At 39.1% G+C, this 21,112-nt stretch overlaps 1 protein-coding gene across 2 annotated transcripts; it reads right to left on the bottom strand.

The window, feature by feature from the left end:
- Positions 1-9,276, bottom strand: LOC114098683 (myosin regulatory light polypeptide 9). Of its 2 annotated transcripts, none has more exons than XM_027942910.2 (4): positions 9,168-9,276; positions 3,975-4,173; positions 3,322-3,483; positions 1-504 (listed from the first exon to the last, which is right to left on the bottom strand). In XM_027942910.2, the coding sequence occupies exons 2-4, from the start codon at positions 4,156-4,158 to the stop codon at positions 332-334; spliced, it is 519 nt and encodes a 172-aa protein (XP_027798711.1). In that variant the 5' UTR covers positions 4,159-4,173; positions 9,168-9,276; the 3' UTR covers positions 1-331. The 2 variants fall into 2 exon arrangements, with proteins under 2 accessions (XP_027798711.1, XP_071458536.1); XM_071602435.1 differs by lacking the exon at positions 9,168-9,276 and adding an exon at positions 5,249-5,354.
- Positions 9,277-21,112: the final 11,836 nt, after the last annotated feature.

Below are 21,112 nucleotides of genomic sequence, written 5' to 3'. Positions count from 1 at the left end.
TATTTTATCATAAAGTTTAATCATGGTTCAGAAAAAATTGAGTTGAATAACTTTCTCTGAAAAAATATATTGACTCTGTGTAGACTGCAGTTATTGGGGGTGAGGGCAATGGTAACTTAAATTACCCTATTTTCTATTCTGAAAATGACAAAAAGTCCCATTTCCAGTCTGATTATAAAGATACATGAGCCTCAAAATGGCTGAGAATAAATACAAAACAAGAAAGGCAAAAGCTGTAATGCTAAAAGGCATGCAATAGGCTCTAAGAGAAAAATTTCAGAAATACCCAAAGTGGCAACAAGGAACATTTGTCTGGAATTTGAAGATCTTTTCAGTCATCTTTGTCTTTTGCTCCATGTTTAAGGATGCGCGTGAACTCAATGTAATTGAAATTCCCCTTTTTGTCAATAGGGGCTTCTCTGTACAGCTCATCCACTTCCTCATCTGTAAACCGATCACCCATGGTGGTCAGCAGCTCTCTCAGGTAATCCTCCTGAATGGTGCCTAGAGAATAAAGAACAGGGGATCAGAATACATATTACTGAGACTAATTACAAGGCCTATCTACACTTGACTACACATACTGTTTAAGTTAAGAAACTGTAAACACACAAATAAATTAGATATGGGGTTTCCACCTGCTTTTGGCAACCTCGGCAGACAGGTGCCTAGAAAAATATCCAGCTACTTCGCAGCACTGCTCTATTAACCTGCCTCCACATCCTTCTTCTGATCTCTTTATAATAGAAACTAAACCTATGCCTAAACAAAAGTAATATGGTGTGACTAATGAAACTAGGCCTCATGGCTCCTTGAAATGGCACGAATGGTCATGCCTATGCTACAAGCAAATAGCGGTCACCTGCCACATTAAAATCAATACCGCATCATGAACGTCAATAAAAATACTTTAGTTGAAAGAATAGTGGAGTCCTAAAGCCCAGTTTAACAAGCTATATTATTTCAGGTATTACACTTTACCTCTTTGGTTTTCTCACATGTGAAAGGAAAATTTTATGTTTACAAATCTAACTTATAATGATAACAAACATGGCCAAGCCTAGAATGTGCAAAAACATGGAATAAATACTGGTGCATAAAGTATGTCACTGACCCTGTGTTAGGTAATTGGGATGTGAAGGGTGAGCTGAAAGGTATGTTTTTTTTACTCTGGGTTTTGTGTATATGTGTGTGCACGTGCACATACCCACTATTGGGGGGTTGAACCCAGAGATGCTCTATCTCTGAGCTACAACCCCAGCCTTTTGTTTTTTATTTTGAGACAGGGTTTTCCTATGTTGCAGAGGTCTGCCTCAAACTTGTGATCCTTCTGCCTCAGCCCCCGCAAGTAGCTGGGATTACAGGCATGTGCCATCATGCCCAGTTACTTGTGGGTTTTTGATACAAAGGTTTTCATAAAACCTGCCTGCCAGCTGGGCATAGTATCTATAGTTTCAGCTACTCAGAAGACTAGGGCAGGAGGACTGTGAGTTTAAGGTTAGTTTGAGCAACATAGAGAGACTCTTAAGAGAGACAGACCCTGCCTGCCTAAAACAATAAATATATAAATACTTGTAAATATAAAACACAGAAACAAATTCCCAAATGTCACCTATGATTTACTTTCTTATATTGGCATTATTTTGGAATTTTAGCTTTGTGGAAATAAATTCTCATCTCCAGTCAAGTCATTCAACAATTCCATAACTAATTATCTACTGTGTGCAAGGGCTACAAAGATGGGAATGAAATACTTTTTAAGACAAAGAGCAATTACTCTGGAAGTGGGAAGAAATTGTAATTATTGGGAACAAGTACACAACTAAAATATAAAGTCAAATAGTGTGTGTGCCGCAAAAGAGATACAGATACGTACAAGGAATGGAGAAGCTTTTTGCTTTCCTGGGAGCCAGGAAAAAACAGTAAGAAATCACAGGCAAGGCTCCATAAACGATCAGACCATTGAGATGGGTATGAAAAACACATAAAACCTTTTCTTCTTTTACAATTTTTTTTTCTTCCATTAAAAAAGTAGAAACTGCTCACAATAAATTCAAACAATACACGGGTGTCTTCAGGAGTCAAAAAGGTAAGCCTCCTCTGCCTATATTCTTCCTACATTCTACTCCTTCCAGAAATAAATTAAGAATCTTCATTGAAAATGCAGAAAGAAGAGGTGGTATGGTAAGAAAGGCAGAGGAAGAAATGATGAAAGTCAGCATAACAATGCATAAATGTGTTTGGAAAGAAGTTAGGGAGACAATACAAGAGTGGAGGGTGCCTTGAAAAGGCAGAAAACAACCATACTGTGGGGAGCCTTGGAAGCCAGAGTAAGGAGACAATGCTGGCATCAGCAGGCCCAGACCACCACCCAGCACTGAAACTAGTCTAAGCAATGTTCCTCCTCCATGAGTTGGGAATCTTGGAAAATATTCCCTTTGTGTTTTATCTTATATATACTTCTGCCAAAGGATCAAACATTTATGTAATTAATGCGTTGTTTTTGTGAGAGTCAACTCTATGCTAGTCAGTGTGCACACTGTCCTACTTCCTCATTTAGTCCTCACAACCACCCTATGAGGTAGGTAATATTAATGCCCATTTCAAAAAAAAAAAAAAAGAAAACCAAGACCAGGGTTGTCGCTCAGTGTGCTTGCCTAGCATGTGTGAGGCACTGGGTTTAATCCCTGGCACCACATAAAAATAAACAAATAAAATAAAGTTATTGTGTCCATCTACAACTAAGAAAACATTTAAAAAGAAAAAGAAAAAAAGAAAGAAAACCAAGGCTTAGAGAAGCTAAGTAGATGGCACAAAATTAGACAGCTATTGTGTGTTGCAGAAGAGGAACCTGAAATCCAGTAGTCTGATTCCAGAGCATAAACTCTGCTTGGTTTATTTTTAAAAAGAAGTTAGCAGATTTAAAAAAAATTAGAGTTCAGAGATCCCTGGTAAGCAAACAGGTTTCTACTGGTGCCACAGACTGTGGCAAATATATACTTTACACAAGATTGTTCTCACCAAAGTTACTCATTCTACACATATTTGCGGGGAACCTAACCCTCTGGAATTAACATTTTAGTAAGAGGTAACCCAAGTTTCCCAAAGATATCTCAAATACAACCTACGAAATTTTATAAATTACTAATATTTAAGGAAAGAGAGTATAATAAGTGATAAAGGCACTCCAGGAAAACCCTGTTCAAAAAAGTAGGGGTAGTATTAACATAAAGGTTTTATCACATTTTAGGTTATTTTATATATCAGGTATTATAATTAAAAATCAAATCACTTTGTAATTAAAGATTACCACTGACTTACCAGTAGCTTCTTCATCAAAGCAAGCAAAAGCATTTCTGATGACATCTTCGGGATCTGTGCCATTTAACTTCTCACCAAACATGGTGAGGAACATGGTGAAATTGATGGGTCCTGGAGCCTCATTCATCATGGCATCCAGGTATTCATCAGTGGGATTCTTCCCTAAACAACAACAAAAATAAAAAGAAGAGAGGATCATAATTTCAAGTATACTATGAAGCATATCAGCTATTAATCATAGTAAACATTTTGACAAGATGATCATTTGTATAGTTTGTTGTTTGCATTCATGACAGCAAACTTTTTAGAGAAAAAGTCTTTGGAATGAATACAGCCTAAATTAAGAATTTGGAGACTATAAATATTCCATTAGGATGTTAGAAAGAATAGTACTGCTTCATACTCAAGACCAGTGTGTCTCCCACCAACATACACACATGGCGCCCACCCCAATTCTGAGACAGGAATAATAATCTGCAGGCGCCCACTCCAATTCTAAGACAGGAATAATAATCTGCAGGTGTCCATGTGGGACTTTATTTGAATCTAATAGACATTAAACTGGCTTCACAGAGCTTTAAGAATCACAAAATAAACATGAAAGGCTTCATGGAAATTCTATTCAGTATATTAATAGTAAAACTGAGCATTACCCAGTGAGGCAAGCATATCATGCAAATCTTCCTTGTCAATGAAACCATCTCTGTTCTGGTCAATCATGTTGAAGGCCTCTTTGAATTCCTGAATCTGTGATTGGTCAAACATGGCAAATACATTGGATGTTGCGCGTTGAGGGCGCTTCTTGGTGGTCTTGGTCTTTGCCCTTTTGCTCGACATGGTGGTGGTTGAATCCTAATTTAAGAAGGGAAATTCAAGAAAAACAAAATCAACATCCAAAATTATTTAAGTTTGAATAAAAACAATGATTAGCAAAAGTAAACTGAATTGACCTTCCTGATATGTTTGAGTTACTTAGAGATGTGTCTGCAGCAGGAGAATATCACTTGGTAAAAAAATCTCTCAACTTATCAAAACCATTACTCAAAGAACCAAACTAAATGAAAAAAAAAAAAAGACTTGGTTCAATGAACATTTTGTTGAAAGGATAATGGAAAAATATAGAAAACTGAAGTTAATCCACCTATAATTAACTTACATAGACATTACCCTTAAAATCATGAATTTTTATAAAAGCATTTCAACAAAATTACATATCCCCAATACTGTTGGATAGCTTAACAACTGATAACCATAACACTAATATTTATAACATTTAATAACAATATAAGAATAAGAAACAAACCAAAAAAACTTAGGTATAGTTCTATGGGGGTGCTGAGAAATATTAATTCATCTTTAGTAGGTCCACCTAAAGGTCTCATTCTATAGTGGACAGAAAGTAAGAAAGTAGGGAGACTGAGTGGTGGAACAGGTCTTCTCTCCTAATCACTATTCACAAGCACTATTCTTACACATTCAACTAACATTTCTCAGTGCACTTTCATTTCTGGATCCAAAATAGTTCAAGAAACATTTTGTTGAAAAGATAATGGGAAAATATAGAAAACTGAAGTTAATCCACCTATAATTAACTTCTTTAAACATTACTCTCCGTTCAAACCAGTTTCTTGCATTAGAGCCATATTAAACCATTGATATTACTAAAACATCTAAACAAATCAGCGTACAATTTTTTAAAGCTTAAAGATTTTAAATTTAGTTTAAGTTTTAGAGAACATCTTAAAAAGCAGAGATTACCTTTGCTTTCTAATAACCAAAATTTATCCCTACAAAATTTAAGTTAAAACTAATGTTTAATACATAAAAATGAAAAGGCAATTTTCCTTTCAACACTCCATTTTTAAAAGACTATAATATTTATTTGAAGCTACAAATCCCATAGTCATCAGATAAAATTCTACTGTACCATCCTTTAAAGGTGATGTGGCTGAGAAGTCAGTCTGCAAAACCTCTGATCAGCAAGAGTAAGACACTGTATTGAGTTATATTCTTCTGAGCAGGTCTAAAATAGGCACTACTGATTTCACTCTCTGACCAGGATAACAATTTTAAAGCTTACGTTCTGAAAACAACATTTAGCAATGATGTGGCAAAACACTATGCCCTTGCTCTAAAAATAAGTCTGTGGACTGCAAAGAATGAACTGCTACCTAGATCTCAGCACTCAAAGTGACCCTTGGAATATAATGCTTCCTATGGGTTTAAAATGTTATTTTTTACATTCTTTCCTTGATTGAACTATATCACCCAGACTAAATTCAATTATGAAAATAATTAGAAAAGCTCTACTTGTATTATTTTTAACTGAATCTCTTTTTAGATTTTAGTTCCGAATTCCATAAAGGGTAGTCACAAATTCCAGCCCATCCAATATAGCTCTCCTTGCAATACACTGGAATGTATTACTGGAAAAATATACCATACACAGCATAGAAATTATATGTTCCTCCTGAATTTCCTTTTATCACTTCTTTATGAAGGTACTTTTCATGACCCATGTAAGCATTCTCGAATGCATATTTTCTTTCTGTTAATACTTTTGTGGGGGGGGGGGGAGACTGTAAATCTTCTTTAAACTGTACAGAATTGTATTTTCGCCTTCTATTCTAAATGTTGCTTTAAAAACTAGAAAAATTTATGGAGTATATTATTCCTCTGTCTCTTAAATGTACTCAAGGACTTGGCACAAGTGGTCAAGACCCAATGAATGGCATGCACTTACCAGTCCACACCGCTTTAATATTTTAGGTATGCCATGCCTTTGCAAGCCAAAACCCATCTTTAAAAATAGTCTGTTTGGTATGACAACATTGTCTTTCTCTAATGATGCAAAAATGTCAGTTATTTTAAGAACAAAGACTGATGAGAATTATAAGTCAAATGATTAATCTACAAAGTATGCTGATGGGGGTCATCTAGATACCTTTTTTAATTGCTTAGCTTGGGTTGTAAAGTAATAGATAAATAGTTTTAAAATTTTTGAGTATTTTCTATTATTTTAATCATGCATTTTTTGAATATGTACATGCATCATAAAATAATTTAAAAGGTAAACCTTGCAGGTGGTACACGCCTATAATCCCAGAAACTCAGAAGACTAAGGCAAGGAGGATGGCAAGTTGAAGGACAGCCTGGGCAACTTAGCAAGACCCTATCTCAAAATACAAGATAAAAAGGGATGAGGATGAAGCTCAGTGGTAGAGCATCCCTGTGTTCAATCCTCAATACTGCCAAAAAAAAAAAATAGTTCTAAAGGTGTTGTTTTTGTTTTTTTGGTCAGCACAGACAATGATCATTCAACAGTTAATCTTATCAACCCTACTATGATCAGTTAATCATACTACCGTGCATCAAGTATCATTAGGGCTGAATACTAGTTAAAAAATGTAAGGCACATGTCCTACCTGCAAGGAGCTTAAAATATAGTTGGGGAGGCAACTATAAAAAATGAAACGATTGGTTCAACTTACAAAATGGGTCACAGAGTTTTCATTCCAGAGGTATGACTCTAAAAGTTAAAATAACGTGACAAAAATGAAAAATAATCCATAAGGTGGCACGTGACTATCAAGTACTGTTGAGTTCAGAAAAAAATGTGTGTACTTCTAAAAGATTGGATGGAGGGAAAACTTTGAAAAACCATGAGCATAACTTGCAGGCTATGAAATATTGTTAAAGAGATTTCAGTGTTAGTTTTAATTCTAACAATTAAGGCAGTTAATTCCACCAAAACTGAGTGTCATGTTGCCCAAGTTACTACTTGGGATTTAACTTTTTCAAGGAAATTGGTTCTGATCTATGAGTTTATCTCCCACCAGGAACCTGGAGCCTTGCAGCAAGGAGTTGTTCAGATTCACAGTCCTTATTCCAAAATAAGGAAACTGGTTTGTTTTTTCCTACAATCTAAAAGCATGGCTAAAATAAACACAGGTGGAGGGAATCAAACCAGTGCTGTGATCAAGATCATCATCTTTGATATTGTGTTTCCACTTTGCTATGATTCTGTTTTGCTGTCCATTTTACTCTCTCTCAAACAAGTGAGGCTGTAACTCTTTATGCAACAAGTCTTTTAGAAATGCACACCTCTGTGTCAGTCTAGAAAGTTAGGGTAAAATAAATTTGAAAATACTTCATACACCAGTACATGTTTTCTTTATTTAGGATGGATGGGAAGCACTTGAGATTTCCAAATCATAAGGGTCCTTACTTGTAAAGCTGAGTCCTTATTTTGGAAACATTTAAAAAGAATTTTGGCGGGAAGTGGTATTTGTTGTGTGAAATTTAAAAAGCAGGGAGATTTGTAAAACAGCCTTCTTTAATATGCATGAGGATTTCAGGAATGACTGGGGAGTCAAGGGTGATCAAGAAGATAGTAAGGACAATCAGTAGCAGCCAAGACAAAAGAAGGTGTGCCAAAAATGCTTAAGATGTTAGACAAGACCATGAGGTAGGAGGAGAACCAGAAAGAAGAGATCTTCAAACACATTTTCCCCAAACACCAAGGGCAACAGAATCTTTCAGATTTTCTAGAAATGTTGGCATCTAAAGATTTTTGAAAACCATGTAAAAATCTATAAAGTGTGACTAATAGTTACAATTCTGGAGTTCTGCATTTCTACAGCGATAATAAATGTAAAATAATCTAGAAACTTTTTCTATAGAACTAACACTTATATTAAGAATACTCTAGGGAATGTACTATAACCTTTGATGAAAATTTCCTATCTTAAAACTGCAGAGTGTGAAAATCCAGATCATATATCTCATATCTCGGAGTACCTTTTTTTTTTTTTTCAAACTAAGAGATTTATTTTTTGGTGCTAACTCAGTTTTTAAAAGTATATTTGCAAGTTGGGTTTTCCGTTCCAACTAAACCAAGTTTTTGTTTCTTACAAAAACTTCCGGTTGGAAGTCAGAAAAGTTCTCTTCGACTGCCACACCCAAAAGTTCTTGCCACTTGACAAAGACAATTAGTTGTCAGGGGTGATTTGGCAGTAAAGCCTCTTTCTAAAATAAAATGCTTTTCTGGTTAACTCTTATCAAAGGCCTTCCAGAACACGAAACAAACACTAGTAGTTTTAATCAACACTTGCCTTCTTCACCTTTAGAAATAAAACTTCTTACTTAAAAATGTTAAAATCTTAATTGAACCCACATTTCTTTTCTGAAGCTTTCTAAAGAACTGGCATGTACTTTCGTATACTTACTAAACTACTTACAAAGGAAACACTGACTTAGCCCAGTGTCTCCACCCTAAAGGGAAATTGTCATTTTGGGGTTTAAGCTGCAAACTAAACCCCAACACTCCTCTCTGCCAAGTATCATTATAATTAGAAAAAAAAGTTCTAATTACAGAAATGGACATCGCGCTGCGATTTGAGTTGGTTATTCCTCCTAAACAACAGCTGCAACCGGAGGGAGGACGGAGGCTGGGCGGGGAGGGCCACGATTTTAGCGCAAACTCCCTGGAATCGGGCAAGTTTACGTTAGAAACTAAACTTAGATCCCAGAGTCAGCTCTGCCGGGTTCGGGTTTCGCGGGCCCGGCAGACACCCAAGCTTTAGGCGCCAGCAAGCTAAGCCACATTTTCCGAGATACAAGTTTCAGCACAGGAGCGAAGTTTGGCATCTGGGCCACTTCTGACCGCGGCCCTAGACTCCACAGCTGGCCGCTGGACTGAAAACCCGGGATCGGCTGGCACACCTGCCCAGGTGCGCTCCGGGCGCCGGGATCCCACGGCGAGGAGCGCCGCTGCCCTCCCCGCGGCCCCGCGGAGATGAGCCCCAGGAACCGGCCTCACGCGCCCGACCGCGAGCATCACTCACCCTACACAGCCACGAGAACCAAGCACCTTAGCGAATCCCTCGCTGCCTCTATCACCACCTTTCTGCCCCAGAGCCTGTGAAAACCAACACTTCCGGTCTCCGCTTTGCAAACCGGAAGGAAGCACAGTCACCATTCTCTGCCCACAAAGTGGGCTCGACTTAATGCAAAGGCGCCTAGGAGGGAAGTTGCTAGGGTGGTCAGCCGGCGAGATACTGACCGAGTGCACCGGTAGGAAGCATAAAGAAAGGGACTTGAAACATAACGGAATGTGTAATGGTTCGCTGGGTCTGATTACTGAGCTTCCGTCTTTGGTGTATCTCTACTTGATTGAAAGTGTTCCTATTCCCCCCTCTCATGTCTGCGTATGGTTGAGTCTGTCCTGTGGCTTTGCCTCTCGGCACATTCCAGAGCACGGCGAGGGGCGGGGTCCTACAGCCTAAGTCCTTGTAGGGAAATCGTCGAGAGGGCAGCGCGGCCCACGTGACTAGCCCTTGCTCCGCCCCCGAGGGCCCGGCTGCTCCCTCTGGGCTCCAGTGCGCCTGCGTAGCGGCTGCCTTGAGCCGCGCAGTGTCCGGTTCTGCGGCCACTTCTCGTCACTGTTCGTGTAGGCCCTTGAACAGACTCTTGCGGGCTGTTTGGTCACGTTATGCAGTGTTTTATGAAGAGTCCACCCCTTCCACACAAGGAGAAACATTGTGAAGTCCTAAGGGCCCCCAGCCAAGTGTCTATTTATCTTTTTGACTCTTGACGGACTTCCTAAGGTCATGCGTGGCTGAAGATTTCCTCCCTCTTAAGAAACAGTAGCTGTTATTTTCCCCTCTGACCATGATTAACGAGGAGAGCCCGAGGAAGGCAGGAAGGTGACTCTTGCCTCACCTCTTCCTATAATGAGGACTTGCAGCTTGGTGGAAATAGGAATATAAAGTTGGGTCTTTTTTTTTTTTTTTTTTCTCAGCGCTCTTTGTCTAGTCTGGCTTCTTAACAATGCCTCTTGTTACTCAGCTTTCTGACCTCATCGGTGAACCTATTGTGTTGGATCCGGGAACACTCAGCCCATCACCCTGGCACTAAGGTCCAGTGACTAGTTTGGTTCTTGTAACCAACACAGTTCTGAAGTTTGGGGTTACCCTGTGGTCTTCACCTTCAAAGCTGACTCTGACTTGAATCATTAATCTGAAATGAAAAGGAAGATTATACCTAAATGCTGCGATGTAATATATTCTAAATATTTGTAAGATCCAGGTGCTTTCCAGGAACTCGGGAGCATTACCCTATGACACATTCCGTGTTGGGCGTGGTGTTGCACACGTGTAATCTCACACACACAGACTCAAAGTTAACTTAAAGGTTAAGTCACTGAGAGAAAGAAATTGCCCCAATTCTGTAGATGACTGAAACAAAGGTGATTTGTTTGTCTAGACTTCCTTGACAAAAAGAATCATGGGGTTCTAGTTTAAAATACAAATAGTTGGGTGCTACATCTTCAACTCACAGAGTCAGAATCTTCAAGGGCAGATCCTGGGAAGCCATGGATTTAAGAGGGTCCCTAGTGACTCATCCGGGAAGGAGAAGACATAGCTGAATGGCAAGCAGTGGCAGTGCACACTCCAGAAGGCTCGGTAGGAAGGGAACAGTCATGTGTTTTTGTCATTTGTCTAGGGCGGCAGAGCACGCACCTGCAGTGCTTCTCACCTCCACTGGGTGGTGGCCTATCACCGTGAAGATGGTCTTCCCTCCCCTGCGTCCTCTCAGTCAGGGGCAAAAAAAAAAAAAAAAAAAAAACCTTCAGATCATAAGGAAGTGAACAGTTCGGTTTTCTTCTCAACTTGAAAGATACATTTCTTTTGCTCTTCTAGTGTCAGATAATTGTCTTGTCTGTCTTCTACGCAATCAACTGGTATTACACAGCAACTGCATTGCCTAGGTCTGTGGTGGGGACTGTGGTTTACCCTGTTTTAAAATTAAACAGGGGGTGGGCCGGTTTAGTAGATAAGGATGCAGAGTTATAGAGGGTGTCATGTATAAGACAGCTAACAATGACAGAGTATCATTCAACTCAAACTGTAGTGATCACAGACTCAAGTGGGCCCGTGGTGCTCATGATGTTTTTCGCTAGTCCTCGCATGCTCTTTTTCTCTTAGATGTCAGTTTTGAAACCTCTCTCACACCTGTAACACCCTCTGCCTCATCCTCACTCTCAGCTGATGAACTTGTTCATAAGTCACTGAGAAAATAAATGACTCCCACAAGCTCCTACCCATCACATCTGCTCACCAGCTAACATCTGTCCCCAGATGTCCTTTCCCACCTCTCCTATTTACACTAGAGAGTTACTTTCCTTGTTCCTAAAAAATTCAGTTCCTCCATTTTCTTGCTCATGTCATACCAATAATTCTGCCCTCTCCTGCATTATTGGGTTCTCTGTGTATTGGATTATATAATGTATCCCATAACTGGGGAGGCAGAAGAAATCAGAGAGATATGTGGAAGCATATTCAGAAAGAGGCGATGTTGTCGGCTTTAAAGTTGGAGAAAGAAGGCCAAGGAATGCAGGTGGCCTCTGGAAGCTGGAAAATGGATGAAAATTTATTCTCCCTTAGAGCTTCCAGAAAGGAACAGTCTTCTCAACACCTTGATTTTCTCCCAATGAGACCTGTGTTGGACATAGTACTACTATGAACATGGGTATACAAATCCAATGACCTCTTAAATCCACTAGAATAAATCTTTTTTCCCTACCTCTCCACCTAACAGGTCTTCATCAAGGTCATCAATGAGCTCCGTATCCTCATAGCTAATTCTTAGTCCACAAATAGCATTTGACAGAGTAATCACTCCAACCTTTGAAACACTCTCTTCTCTTGATTTCCTACTTCCTGATGGAGACCCTTCAGTCTGTTTTGCCAGTTCCTCCTAATTTCTTTAGTCATTTTTAGTAGTCTAAGATTCCGTGCTTGAATCTCCTCTCATTTCTATCAAGGATCCTTTCCTAGCTAACCTCATCCACTCTCACGGCTTTAAATATTGCGAATACATGATTGTTTTCAAGCATGTATCTCTAGCTCCAAATTCACGCCTGTATGCTCTTTTGACATCCCCAAGAGGAGGTCTGATAGGCATCTAAATGTTCGTACTCTGAAACTGATCTCCCCTTCTTTACCTCCAAAACCTGTTTTCCATCAAGCTAATTCTACTTTTAGTTGTTCAGGCTAAAACCCTTCAACACACTTTCACTCCCCTCCCTTTTTAAGAATATTTTTTAGTTGTAAATGGACTTTATTTTGTTTATTTTTATGTGGTGCTGAGGATTGAACCCAGTGCCTCACACCGTGCCAGGCAAGCGCTCTACCACTGAGCCACAACCCCAGCCGCAACCCCCTCTTTTTCTTTCACATCCTTCATCCAACTGATCAGTCAATCCTGATAAGGTTTTTGTCTACTTAGGTCCTAGAAGTATCTCCAGGACCTAAAACAGTAATTAGCACAACGCTTTTGTTTAACTCTTGCAAAACATATCCAGAATTTGATTGTCTCACCACCTTTACTGCTACCATTCTAGTCCAAGTTATTTTCATTTCAAGATTGGATTTTTGCAATAGCCTCCTGACGGGTCTCCTTGCTTCCTTGTCCTCCTCCAGTCTGTTCTCCACATAGTGACAGAGTGATCCTTTCAAAACAGAAATTAGATCATGTCATTGTTCTGCTTAATACCCTCCCATGGAGTCTTATCTACTTCAGAGCAAGAGCCAAATGCCTTACAATGGCCTACAAGGCTCAATGATTTAATGTCCTGGGAACTTCTCTGACCTCATCTCCTACTTCCTTCCTTCTCAAATCTGCCCAGACATATTGATATCCTGAATGTTTCTTTAAAAAGTCAGGTATTTTTTCCACTTCAAGATCTTTGCATTTGTGGGCTGGGGTTGTGGCTCAGTGGTAGAGCGATTGCCTAGCACGTGTGAGGCACTGGGTTTAATGCCCAGCACCACATTTAAAAATAAATAAATAAATAAATAAATGTATTGTGTCCATCTTCAGCTAAATTTTTTTTTAAAAGAGATCTTTACATTTGATATTCCTCCTGATTTCCATGTTCTTTCTTTTAGTAGGTTCAATACTTGCACCCTCAACTCTTTCAAGTTTTCACTCAGACATCACTATCACTAAAAAACCTTCTCTGGTCATTCAATTTAACATGCATCACTTATCTTCCCAGCACCCTCCTTTTCTTGCTTTATTTTTTTTTTCCTTCACACTTACTCTGACATATTATACACTTAATCTGTTTACTATTTACCTCTTCTACTAAGTTCCCTGAAGAGAGTTTTTTTTGTTTGTTTGTTTGTTTTTTGCCTACTTTGTTTATTGAAGTATCCCAACACCCAGAAAGTAATCAGCGCATTACAGGTACTCCATACATAAAAATGCATGTTGAATGAATGAACACCTGGAAAGTAAAGTATGATCGGAAAACAGTAGGTATCTGACGCCCATGGAGTAAGCTGTGACCATATCCTGAGTGACTTCTAAGCCATGTTTTTGCAGGTCAGTGGGATACCACATATTTGTCTTAACAGTGGGATTAATATGCTCAAAATTGTACTCTTTAAAAAATTGCTCTGGTAGTAGTTTGAAGTATCAGCAGAAGATGAGCCTGGTAGGAGCAATCAGGATTTCTGATAGATAACACCACTAATTCAAGTAAAGAAGAAAAGAGGAGAAATAGTTTGGAGAATAGGGTATGGTGATGGCAGGAGTTGATGGTTATTTTTTTGGAACATTTTGAGGTGAGTACAATGTAAGTACTGAGGCCTTCCTTAAAATGCAGCATAAAGAGACAAAAAAATATATATATAAAAGAGCTATTAGGAATAACGGAGACTCTGTTGAGGTGACCAATGTGTACTTAATAGGAAATTCAGAATAAGATAAAAACCAGGACTTAGGTTAAAAAAAAAAAGTTAAAAAGGATAAGAGTTTTCTGGAATTGAAAGAGTCAAAATTCTTCATTCAGATGAAAATTACACTCTAATATCAAGCAGCAAAAATAAATTAAAATCTGTTCAAAGTCATACCGCAGTGAAACTTGAGAACATCCAGGGTAAAAGGCAAATCATAAGAGCTGCCAGAAAGAAAAGATAGATTGTCTACGGTGGAACAATGGAGGGAAGGCTGGCAACAGCTTCCCTCCAGCAACACTACACACTGAAGGTGGAGCGGTGATGTCTTCAAAGTGCTGCGAGAGGCACCACGGTGTGTGTGTGGCCTGGTGGACAGCACCTGACCGTTCTTTCCAAAGAATTCTGGATGCTGGTTTCTCTAGAATCTCTTGGGTCTAGAGATTAATCTTACCTCTTATGATTCCTGAGTTGGATAATTAACTAAGGATCACAACATTGATTTCACAATCTTGTACCATGTCCTGAATAGATGTTTTGACAACTAACATTGTCAGCTTTTGGAACATCACCAAAATTCTGAGCTAATAGGAACATCGTATTTAATGTCCTATTGAAAAACATTAAACTGAAAATATTATCTTGAAAAACATTAAATAATTCTGAATTCTTCTCTACCTTCTCATGTATGTTTGACTTGCTTCCCAACTACCTTGTAAACATATTCTGTTACTTTTATAATGGTTCAGTAGAATTTCTGAATGTATACTTTTAGCAACAATGATAAAATAATACATTTTTATTGTTATTATTCTTTTTTGGGCACATCTTATGAACCAGGCTTTCTGCTAAGCGTTTTATTAACATTTCCTCTCATTAACATTACTTGCAATGTACTGTCACTTCCATCCTCCATTTTACAAGTGAGGGACCTGGTCCTTTAAGAGGACGGAGACCTGCTCATCGTCACATGTGGATAAGAGGAAAACACAGGAATCTGACACAGGTCTGTAGGACTTCGGAGCTTGAGCTCTCAGCCTTTGTGTCATATTGATTGGCAAAGCATGCTCACTATTAAGAAGAATGACCCTTTAATTTGGAGTGGAAATATTTACACAAAATGTTGACTCTTTTAGTCAACCTTCTGTTACTGTAACAAAATACTTAAGGTAATCAACTTAAAAGGAGGGAAGGTTTATTTTGGCTTATGATTTCAGAGGTTGCAGTCCACGGGCATTGGCCCTGTCGCTTTGGGCCTGTGGTAGCAATGTGTCATGGTAAGAGCATGTAGGAGGCTTTTTACCTCATGGTGGCCAGGAAGCAAGAAGAGAGGAAAGAGGGGGCCAGAGTCCCAATATCCTCTTAAAGATCATACCACTAGCCAGAGTTTCTCCCACTAGGACCCACTCTTAAGGGTTCCACCACTTCCCAATAATTCCATGAGCTGGGGACCAAGCTTTCAATGCATGAGCCTTGGGAACACTTATCTGGCATTGACTTATTTCTGTGTTGTTGTTTTTTTCCTCTCCCCAGGGAAAGAGACTCTGTGATCTCTTGTGTAATTTTCTAGCAAGGCTTAATTCCACTGAAATAAGTGCCTTGGGAAAATAACTACTTTGCCAGTCACCTGTAAGTGTATTGGGATTTGAACTTGAGTTTTCCCTGCAGAAATAATAAATAACAGTAATTTCCACTGACAGTTTGCATTTTACATAATTTGTCAACATTTCATTTGGAATACCTCCCTTTGCATTGCCCCCCCCCCCCCCAAAGAGTGCCACATCAGTAAAGCAAGCATCAAAGCACTAGCTTTGCTGTGCAACCTGGTAATCTCCAAAAGACCAAAGAGCCAGAGGCTAAGTCTGAAGTGGCTACAATTTATTACCTAAAGAACCATGATAGTAAGGTGGCCCTAATTCTCCAAAGTGCCTTATTCTGCTTGTATTCCCACTACATTTCAGAATACCAGGCATATCATATATGCTCAATAAACCCTTAGTTAAGACTCTATACTTAACTTTGAGATAAAGACCGTAGAAATAAAATTAGGGTGTTTGGGGAAGTGGTAAATGGGGAAAGGAATTTTGTGTTGAAACTCAACCAGCTGAATGTAATCAAATTTCTGTATCAACAGCTAGGTCCAGAGTGAAATTTTCTTGGTACATAGGTGGCCAGATCACCCACAAACAGGTTAGGTCTTGTTCCGATATACAGGCCTAATAAAAATTATTTTCCAAGGCAGGGTAAGAGACAATGAATAAAATCTTTAGTATTACTATGTTGGTTCTTAAAAAGTATACTCTTTTTATATAAAATGCCTCATTAAGTTCCTTTCCTTAACATAACTTCATAATAATAGAAAGGAACAAAATTTCAGATCTCCAAGCCAGATGGTACAAAGTTTAAAATCAGAAAAATTGGCTAACAAATGAAAAAATATTAATGGAAATAGATTTGAAACTACAGAGCTTAACACATGATTCTCCAAGTGTAATAAACAATGGTGAAAGAAATAATTTTTAATGAAATACAATTGAAAAACAGAATATGAAAACTGAGACTAACTTAATCTCACATAGTGTGTACCACGATTAATTGTGAGTTATAGTTGAGCACAAAGCACAATAAGTTGAATGAGATAGAATTGGGTAAGTACTTTGTTGGGGAGAATATAGATATTTTTAATGTCTTTAAACCAAGGTGTCATTGGCACACAATATGCTATGCCCATTTAAACTGCACAATGTGACAAGTTTTGACATATGCATCTACTTGTGAAACTGTAACCACGATCAAGATCATGAAATATGCATCACCCCCAAGTTTCTTCATCCCTTTGTGGTCCATCCCTACCCAATGTTCTCACTTCTCCCCCACCCCAACCCCAGGCAACCACTGATCTGCTTTCTGTCAGTATATTTGACATGTATTTCAGTTTGGGGTGAAAGTGTTACTGATTATTTAATTGATGGATCTACTTATATGAAAGTCAGAATGTAATGGAAAAAAGTAAGGGAAGAATTGAATGGAAGCTTTTTGTGATAATGACAAATAAATGTTTAATAGCCAGACTATACAAGATTTAATAGATTATTTTTGCTTGCTTGATAGCAAGGAATTTAGAAACACAGTCCAGATAGCTCAAGAAAAAGGATACATATTTTAGGGGTACACATGAACTGGATCTATAACGGAGAGTTGCTGAAAACAGGTAGCTTGAGGGATTGGCCGCTTGGTTTCTCTCTATGGGTTCAAGGGCTATTTTCTCATTGCACTGATGGTTTTTTAAGCACATCAATTTTGTTACTCTATACCAACTGTCCTTCTCTAACTTCAGTTTATGGTCCCTCGTAAGTTCAGTTTGGTGGCTTGCTCACTGTCTAGTGATTCCACATATATACCCAAGACATCTTTTGACTCAGCCTTTTTGACTTTTGTTCCTATTAAGTGTCTTGACACTCAGGATTTCCAAATTTAAATTCTCAAGGGAGTATGTGATTGGCTCACCTTTTTGGCTCAGGCCATCGACTATAGGTTGCTGGTTAGGAGAAATATCAGTTACTTTTGAATCAGAAAGGACCCATCATCACCTGTGGTCTCAGAGCAGGAGGCATATAGTACTAAACACCTACAGGTACTGTGAGCGGGGCAGAATTCCTCAGGAAGAGATGTGAGTAGGACAGGTATTGAGCACTTACCTGTCTAATAAAGAGAATGGATCATTAGAGCTGATCGGAACTGAATTCAAATTCCAGCTCTAATATTTACTAGCTTTGTGACTTTGGGTGGCTTACCTAACCTCTCGGAACCATAGTTTTTATTTTTGTTTGTTTGTCTTTGATTTTGTTTTTTTCATTTGTAACTTGGGGTCATAACTAATGTTTAATTTTTTGTAAAAAATTAAAATAATGTCTGTAAAGCATTGGTATAATATTCAGAATACAGCAGGTCTTAACTAATGGTGGCTGTTGTGTTACTATTTTAACAGATTCATAATGTTCTCAAGAAAAATAATCTGTATGGCAGAGGTAAAAAGATAACTCACTCAAGAGGAAGGCCAAATAGCGAACATTTAAGGAAATGTTCAATATCACAGATAATTTTAAAATACGATTAAAAATAAATATATCCCCCATTTGTTAAACTTGCCAAAAAAATAAAAATCAAACATTCTAATATTGATGGGGCAATGAGGAAAGAGTACATTCATATTAGGTTAGTAGCATTGTAGATGAGCCTAATTATTCTAAATAGCAATTTCATAAAACATACTCTTTGATTCATAGTATCTTCTGGGAAAAATATTTCCCAAGGAGATAATTGGAAAGGAAAACTTCTATTTGTACAAATATTTATAGCTTTCTTTTTTAATTCAGAGGCTTTCATAATTTTAGAATTGAAAGAGACCTAAGAGATCATCTTCCTCTTGGGTTGCATGTCAGAGTCATTTAGGAACTTTTAAGAAACACTCATGTCCCAAGTCAGTGATTCTGAGTTAATTGTTCTGGAATATGGCCTGCTCCTGAGTACTGTTGAAAGCTCCTACAGGAGATTCTAATGTGCAGCCAGGAGGGAGAGACACTCCCTAGGAAACAATAGCCAGAGAGGTTAAAAGGCCCCCCCCAAAAGAACACACTTAGGAGGGATAGAAGAAAAATGAAGATGTTCCTAATGCCTCGTTCCAACGACTAGTGCTGGGAAATAACTGGAAATATCCACGTGCTCTGTATTTAGGGACCAGGTAACAAATTATGGTAGAGTAGTACAGTGCGCTCATTAATTGTGATTGAAAGGAGATCGTGTCCATTTTGGGGAGACAACTCCCCATGGCTCTCTCATGTTCTGCACATCTTCTAAGTGAGGCGCTAGTTTCCTTTGGTTTCAAACCAGCTTTTCAGGGATGTTTGTGTACTGAACAGCCTTTGAAGATAAAGTGTCTCCCTCCAGAGCAAAAAGCAGGCTTGCTCACATCTAGTGTAATCAAGACAATGCCTCCCTTTGCAGCAAAGGGGAGGTACCCTTGATGCTCATTATAAAGTCTACAGGTTTCCTAAGCTCAAGATGCTTTTCTTGTAAAGCAGCCACTGTGTGGATAGGTATCACCTGGTCTTCATGTGGTTTCCCTGTGGGAACTGAGAGGTTGGCAAGCAGTAAAGAATATGCTCTGGCCACTGCTTCTGCTGGGAATAATAATCCCTCTTGACTCTGACCCAGAAATCTCATGTCTCCCCTTAGCCTTCATGAACTGAAATAGGTAACTTGTTAGTTTGCATGTAGGGTAAAATCTCTAGTTCTTTTTAAATTGCAATTAATTATATGTAACAAAATTTATCATTTTAATAATTTTAAGGGTATAATTCAGTGACATTTAGCATATTTAGACCGTTGTGCATTGCCGCTATCCATCTCCAGAACTTTTATCCTCTTGCCAAATTAAAACTCTGTACCCATTAAACAAGAACTCTCCATTTCTGCCTCCTGGCTCCCCAGTAACATTTGTTCTGCTCTCTGTCTCTAAAAATTTGACTAGGTAGTGCTATGTTTAGGACTCGAGGTATTTTTACAAAAACAATATTTTCTTTTTTTTAAAGTGAGAACCAGACTAAGGATCATATAAGTGGAATCACTTATTATAGGGTGTTGGTTTAACATCTGAGCAGCCATCTTAAATGTTAACCGCCAACATATGAGATAAGTTTCGCTTCCCTGTACTTCCTCTTACCCGAACTACCCCCACCCCCATTAGTGACCTACTCCATGGTCCCATAACTCTAAGCCAATCCCGGAAGGACACCACCCCTTTGCTCCGGAAAGCCCCATGATGCCATCAACCTAAGCCAATCCCATGCTATTCCCACCCGCCTAGCTCTGATGCAAGCACCCTGGACCCATCCCATAGTGCCACAGCTACAACTCCAAACCCCTACCCCACAAAACTCAAAACCCTAACATCTCAGGGCCTCTCTCTTCTACAGAAGGATGGCCTTTATTTGTCAGCTTTGACAAATAAACTCTTGTGTGTATTTCTGCCTGGTCTTTCATTTCTGGTTTACCTGTCTCTCGTTCCTCACTTTCCCGTCACTTATTGTGATAATCACTTAAGTACTAGAAATTATTATTGCTAGTACTCACCTACAGCTCTCTTGACTGGACTGTAGGAGCAGGTAGGCCTCTGGGGTAAGTGGTTTGGCCCACTGCCAGAATCCATGCATCAGTTCCTGAGCCACATACAGGCCAGTATGTACTCATAGCAGTTCTCCCTTCAGCTGATCTTTGTTGATACTTTGTCACACTGACTCTTAGCTCTCATCTGTGCCATCTCTAAGTGGTTCCCATGTCCTGATGAGTTGTCCTATACATACATTTTCCATTTTTCTTTGTTGAGCAACTATTTACAAACTCTTATTATGTGTCAGGAGCTAAGTACTGGGAGTACTTAGCAAAAAAAAGAGATCCAGCTTCTGCCCACAGGTCACTCACGGTGCAAAAGACAGAAAAGTAAACACCTAAATTGTATATTGTAGTATACACTTCACATCCCAGTGGACTTGGGGAAGTCTTCCAGAAGGAGATGACATGGGGTCTTCAAGGAATAGGAGTGAAAGAAGAAATATGCTTGTGTCACGCAGGACCAAGAGGAGCAATATGTGTGAAGGAACTGGGGCTTTAGCATCCTAGGGTTCAGGACCTGAAAGGGTCACCTATGGCTGGAACTCAGGAGGCAAGCAGGGAAACAGAGAGATTTGGAGCTGGAGAAGGATGCCGGGCCAGATGGCGAAGATTCCCTCATCCCATGCTGAAGAGGGCAAGTAGGAAGGAACAAGTGGTGAGAGGCTATGCGAAGGTCTTAAGGGAGAGAGGACGTAATGAGCTCTGCTTGTTATTCTCTGTCAGTCCATAATCACAGCCCTCTCTCTGTCCTCGGAACCAGTGCCTGGATTCCTATAGTCCACAGGCTTTCTCAGACAGCATGAACAGATTCATGAATGGGAATTTTGGTTCTAGTTTGGTTCTGGTTCTAGTTGCTAATGCCATAGCATGAAAAC

The sequence above is a fragment of the Marmota flaviventris genome, chromosome 16 (genome assembly GCF_047511675.1).
Source record: "Marmota flaviventris isolate mMarFla1 chromosome 16, mMarFla1.hap1, whole genome shotgun sequence".
Lineage (NCBI taxonomy): Eukaryota > Metazoa > Chordata > Mammalia > Rodentia > Sciuridae > Marmota > Marmota flaviventris.
Note: the sequence above shows the minus strand (reverse complement) of the source record. Positions and strands in the feature narration are given on the sequence as shown.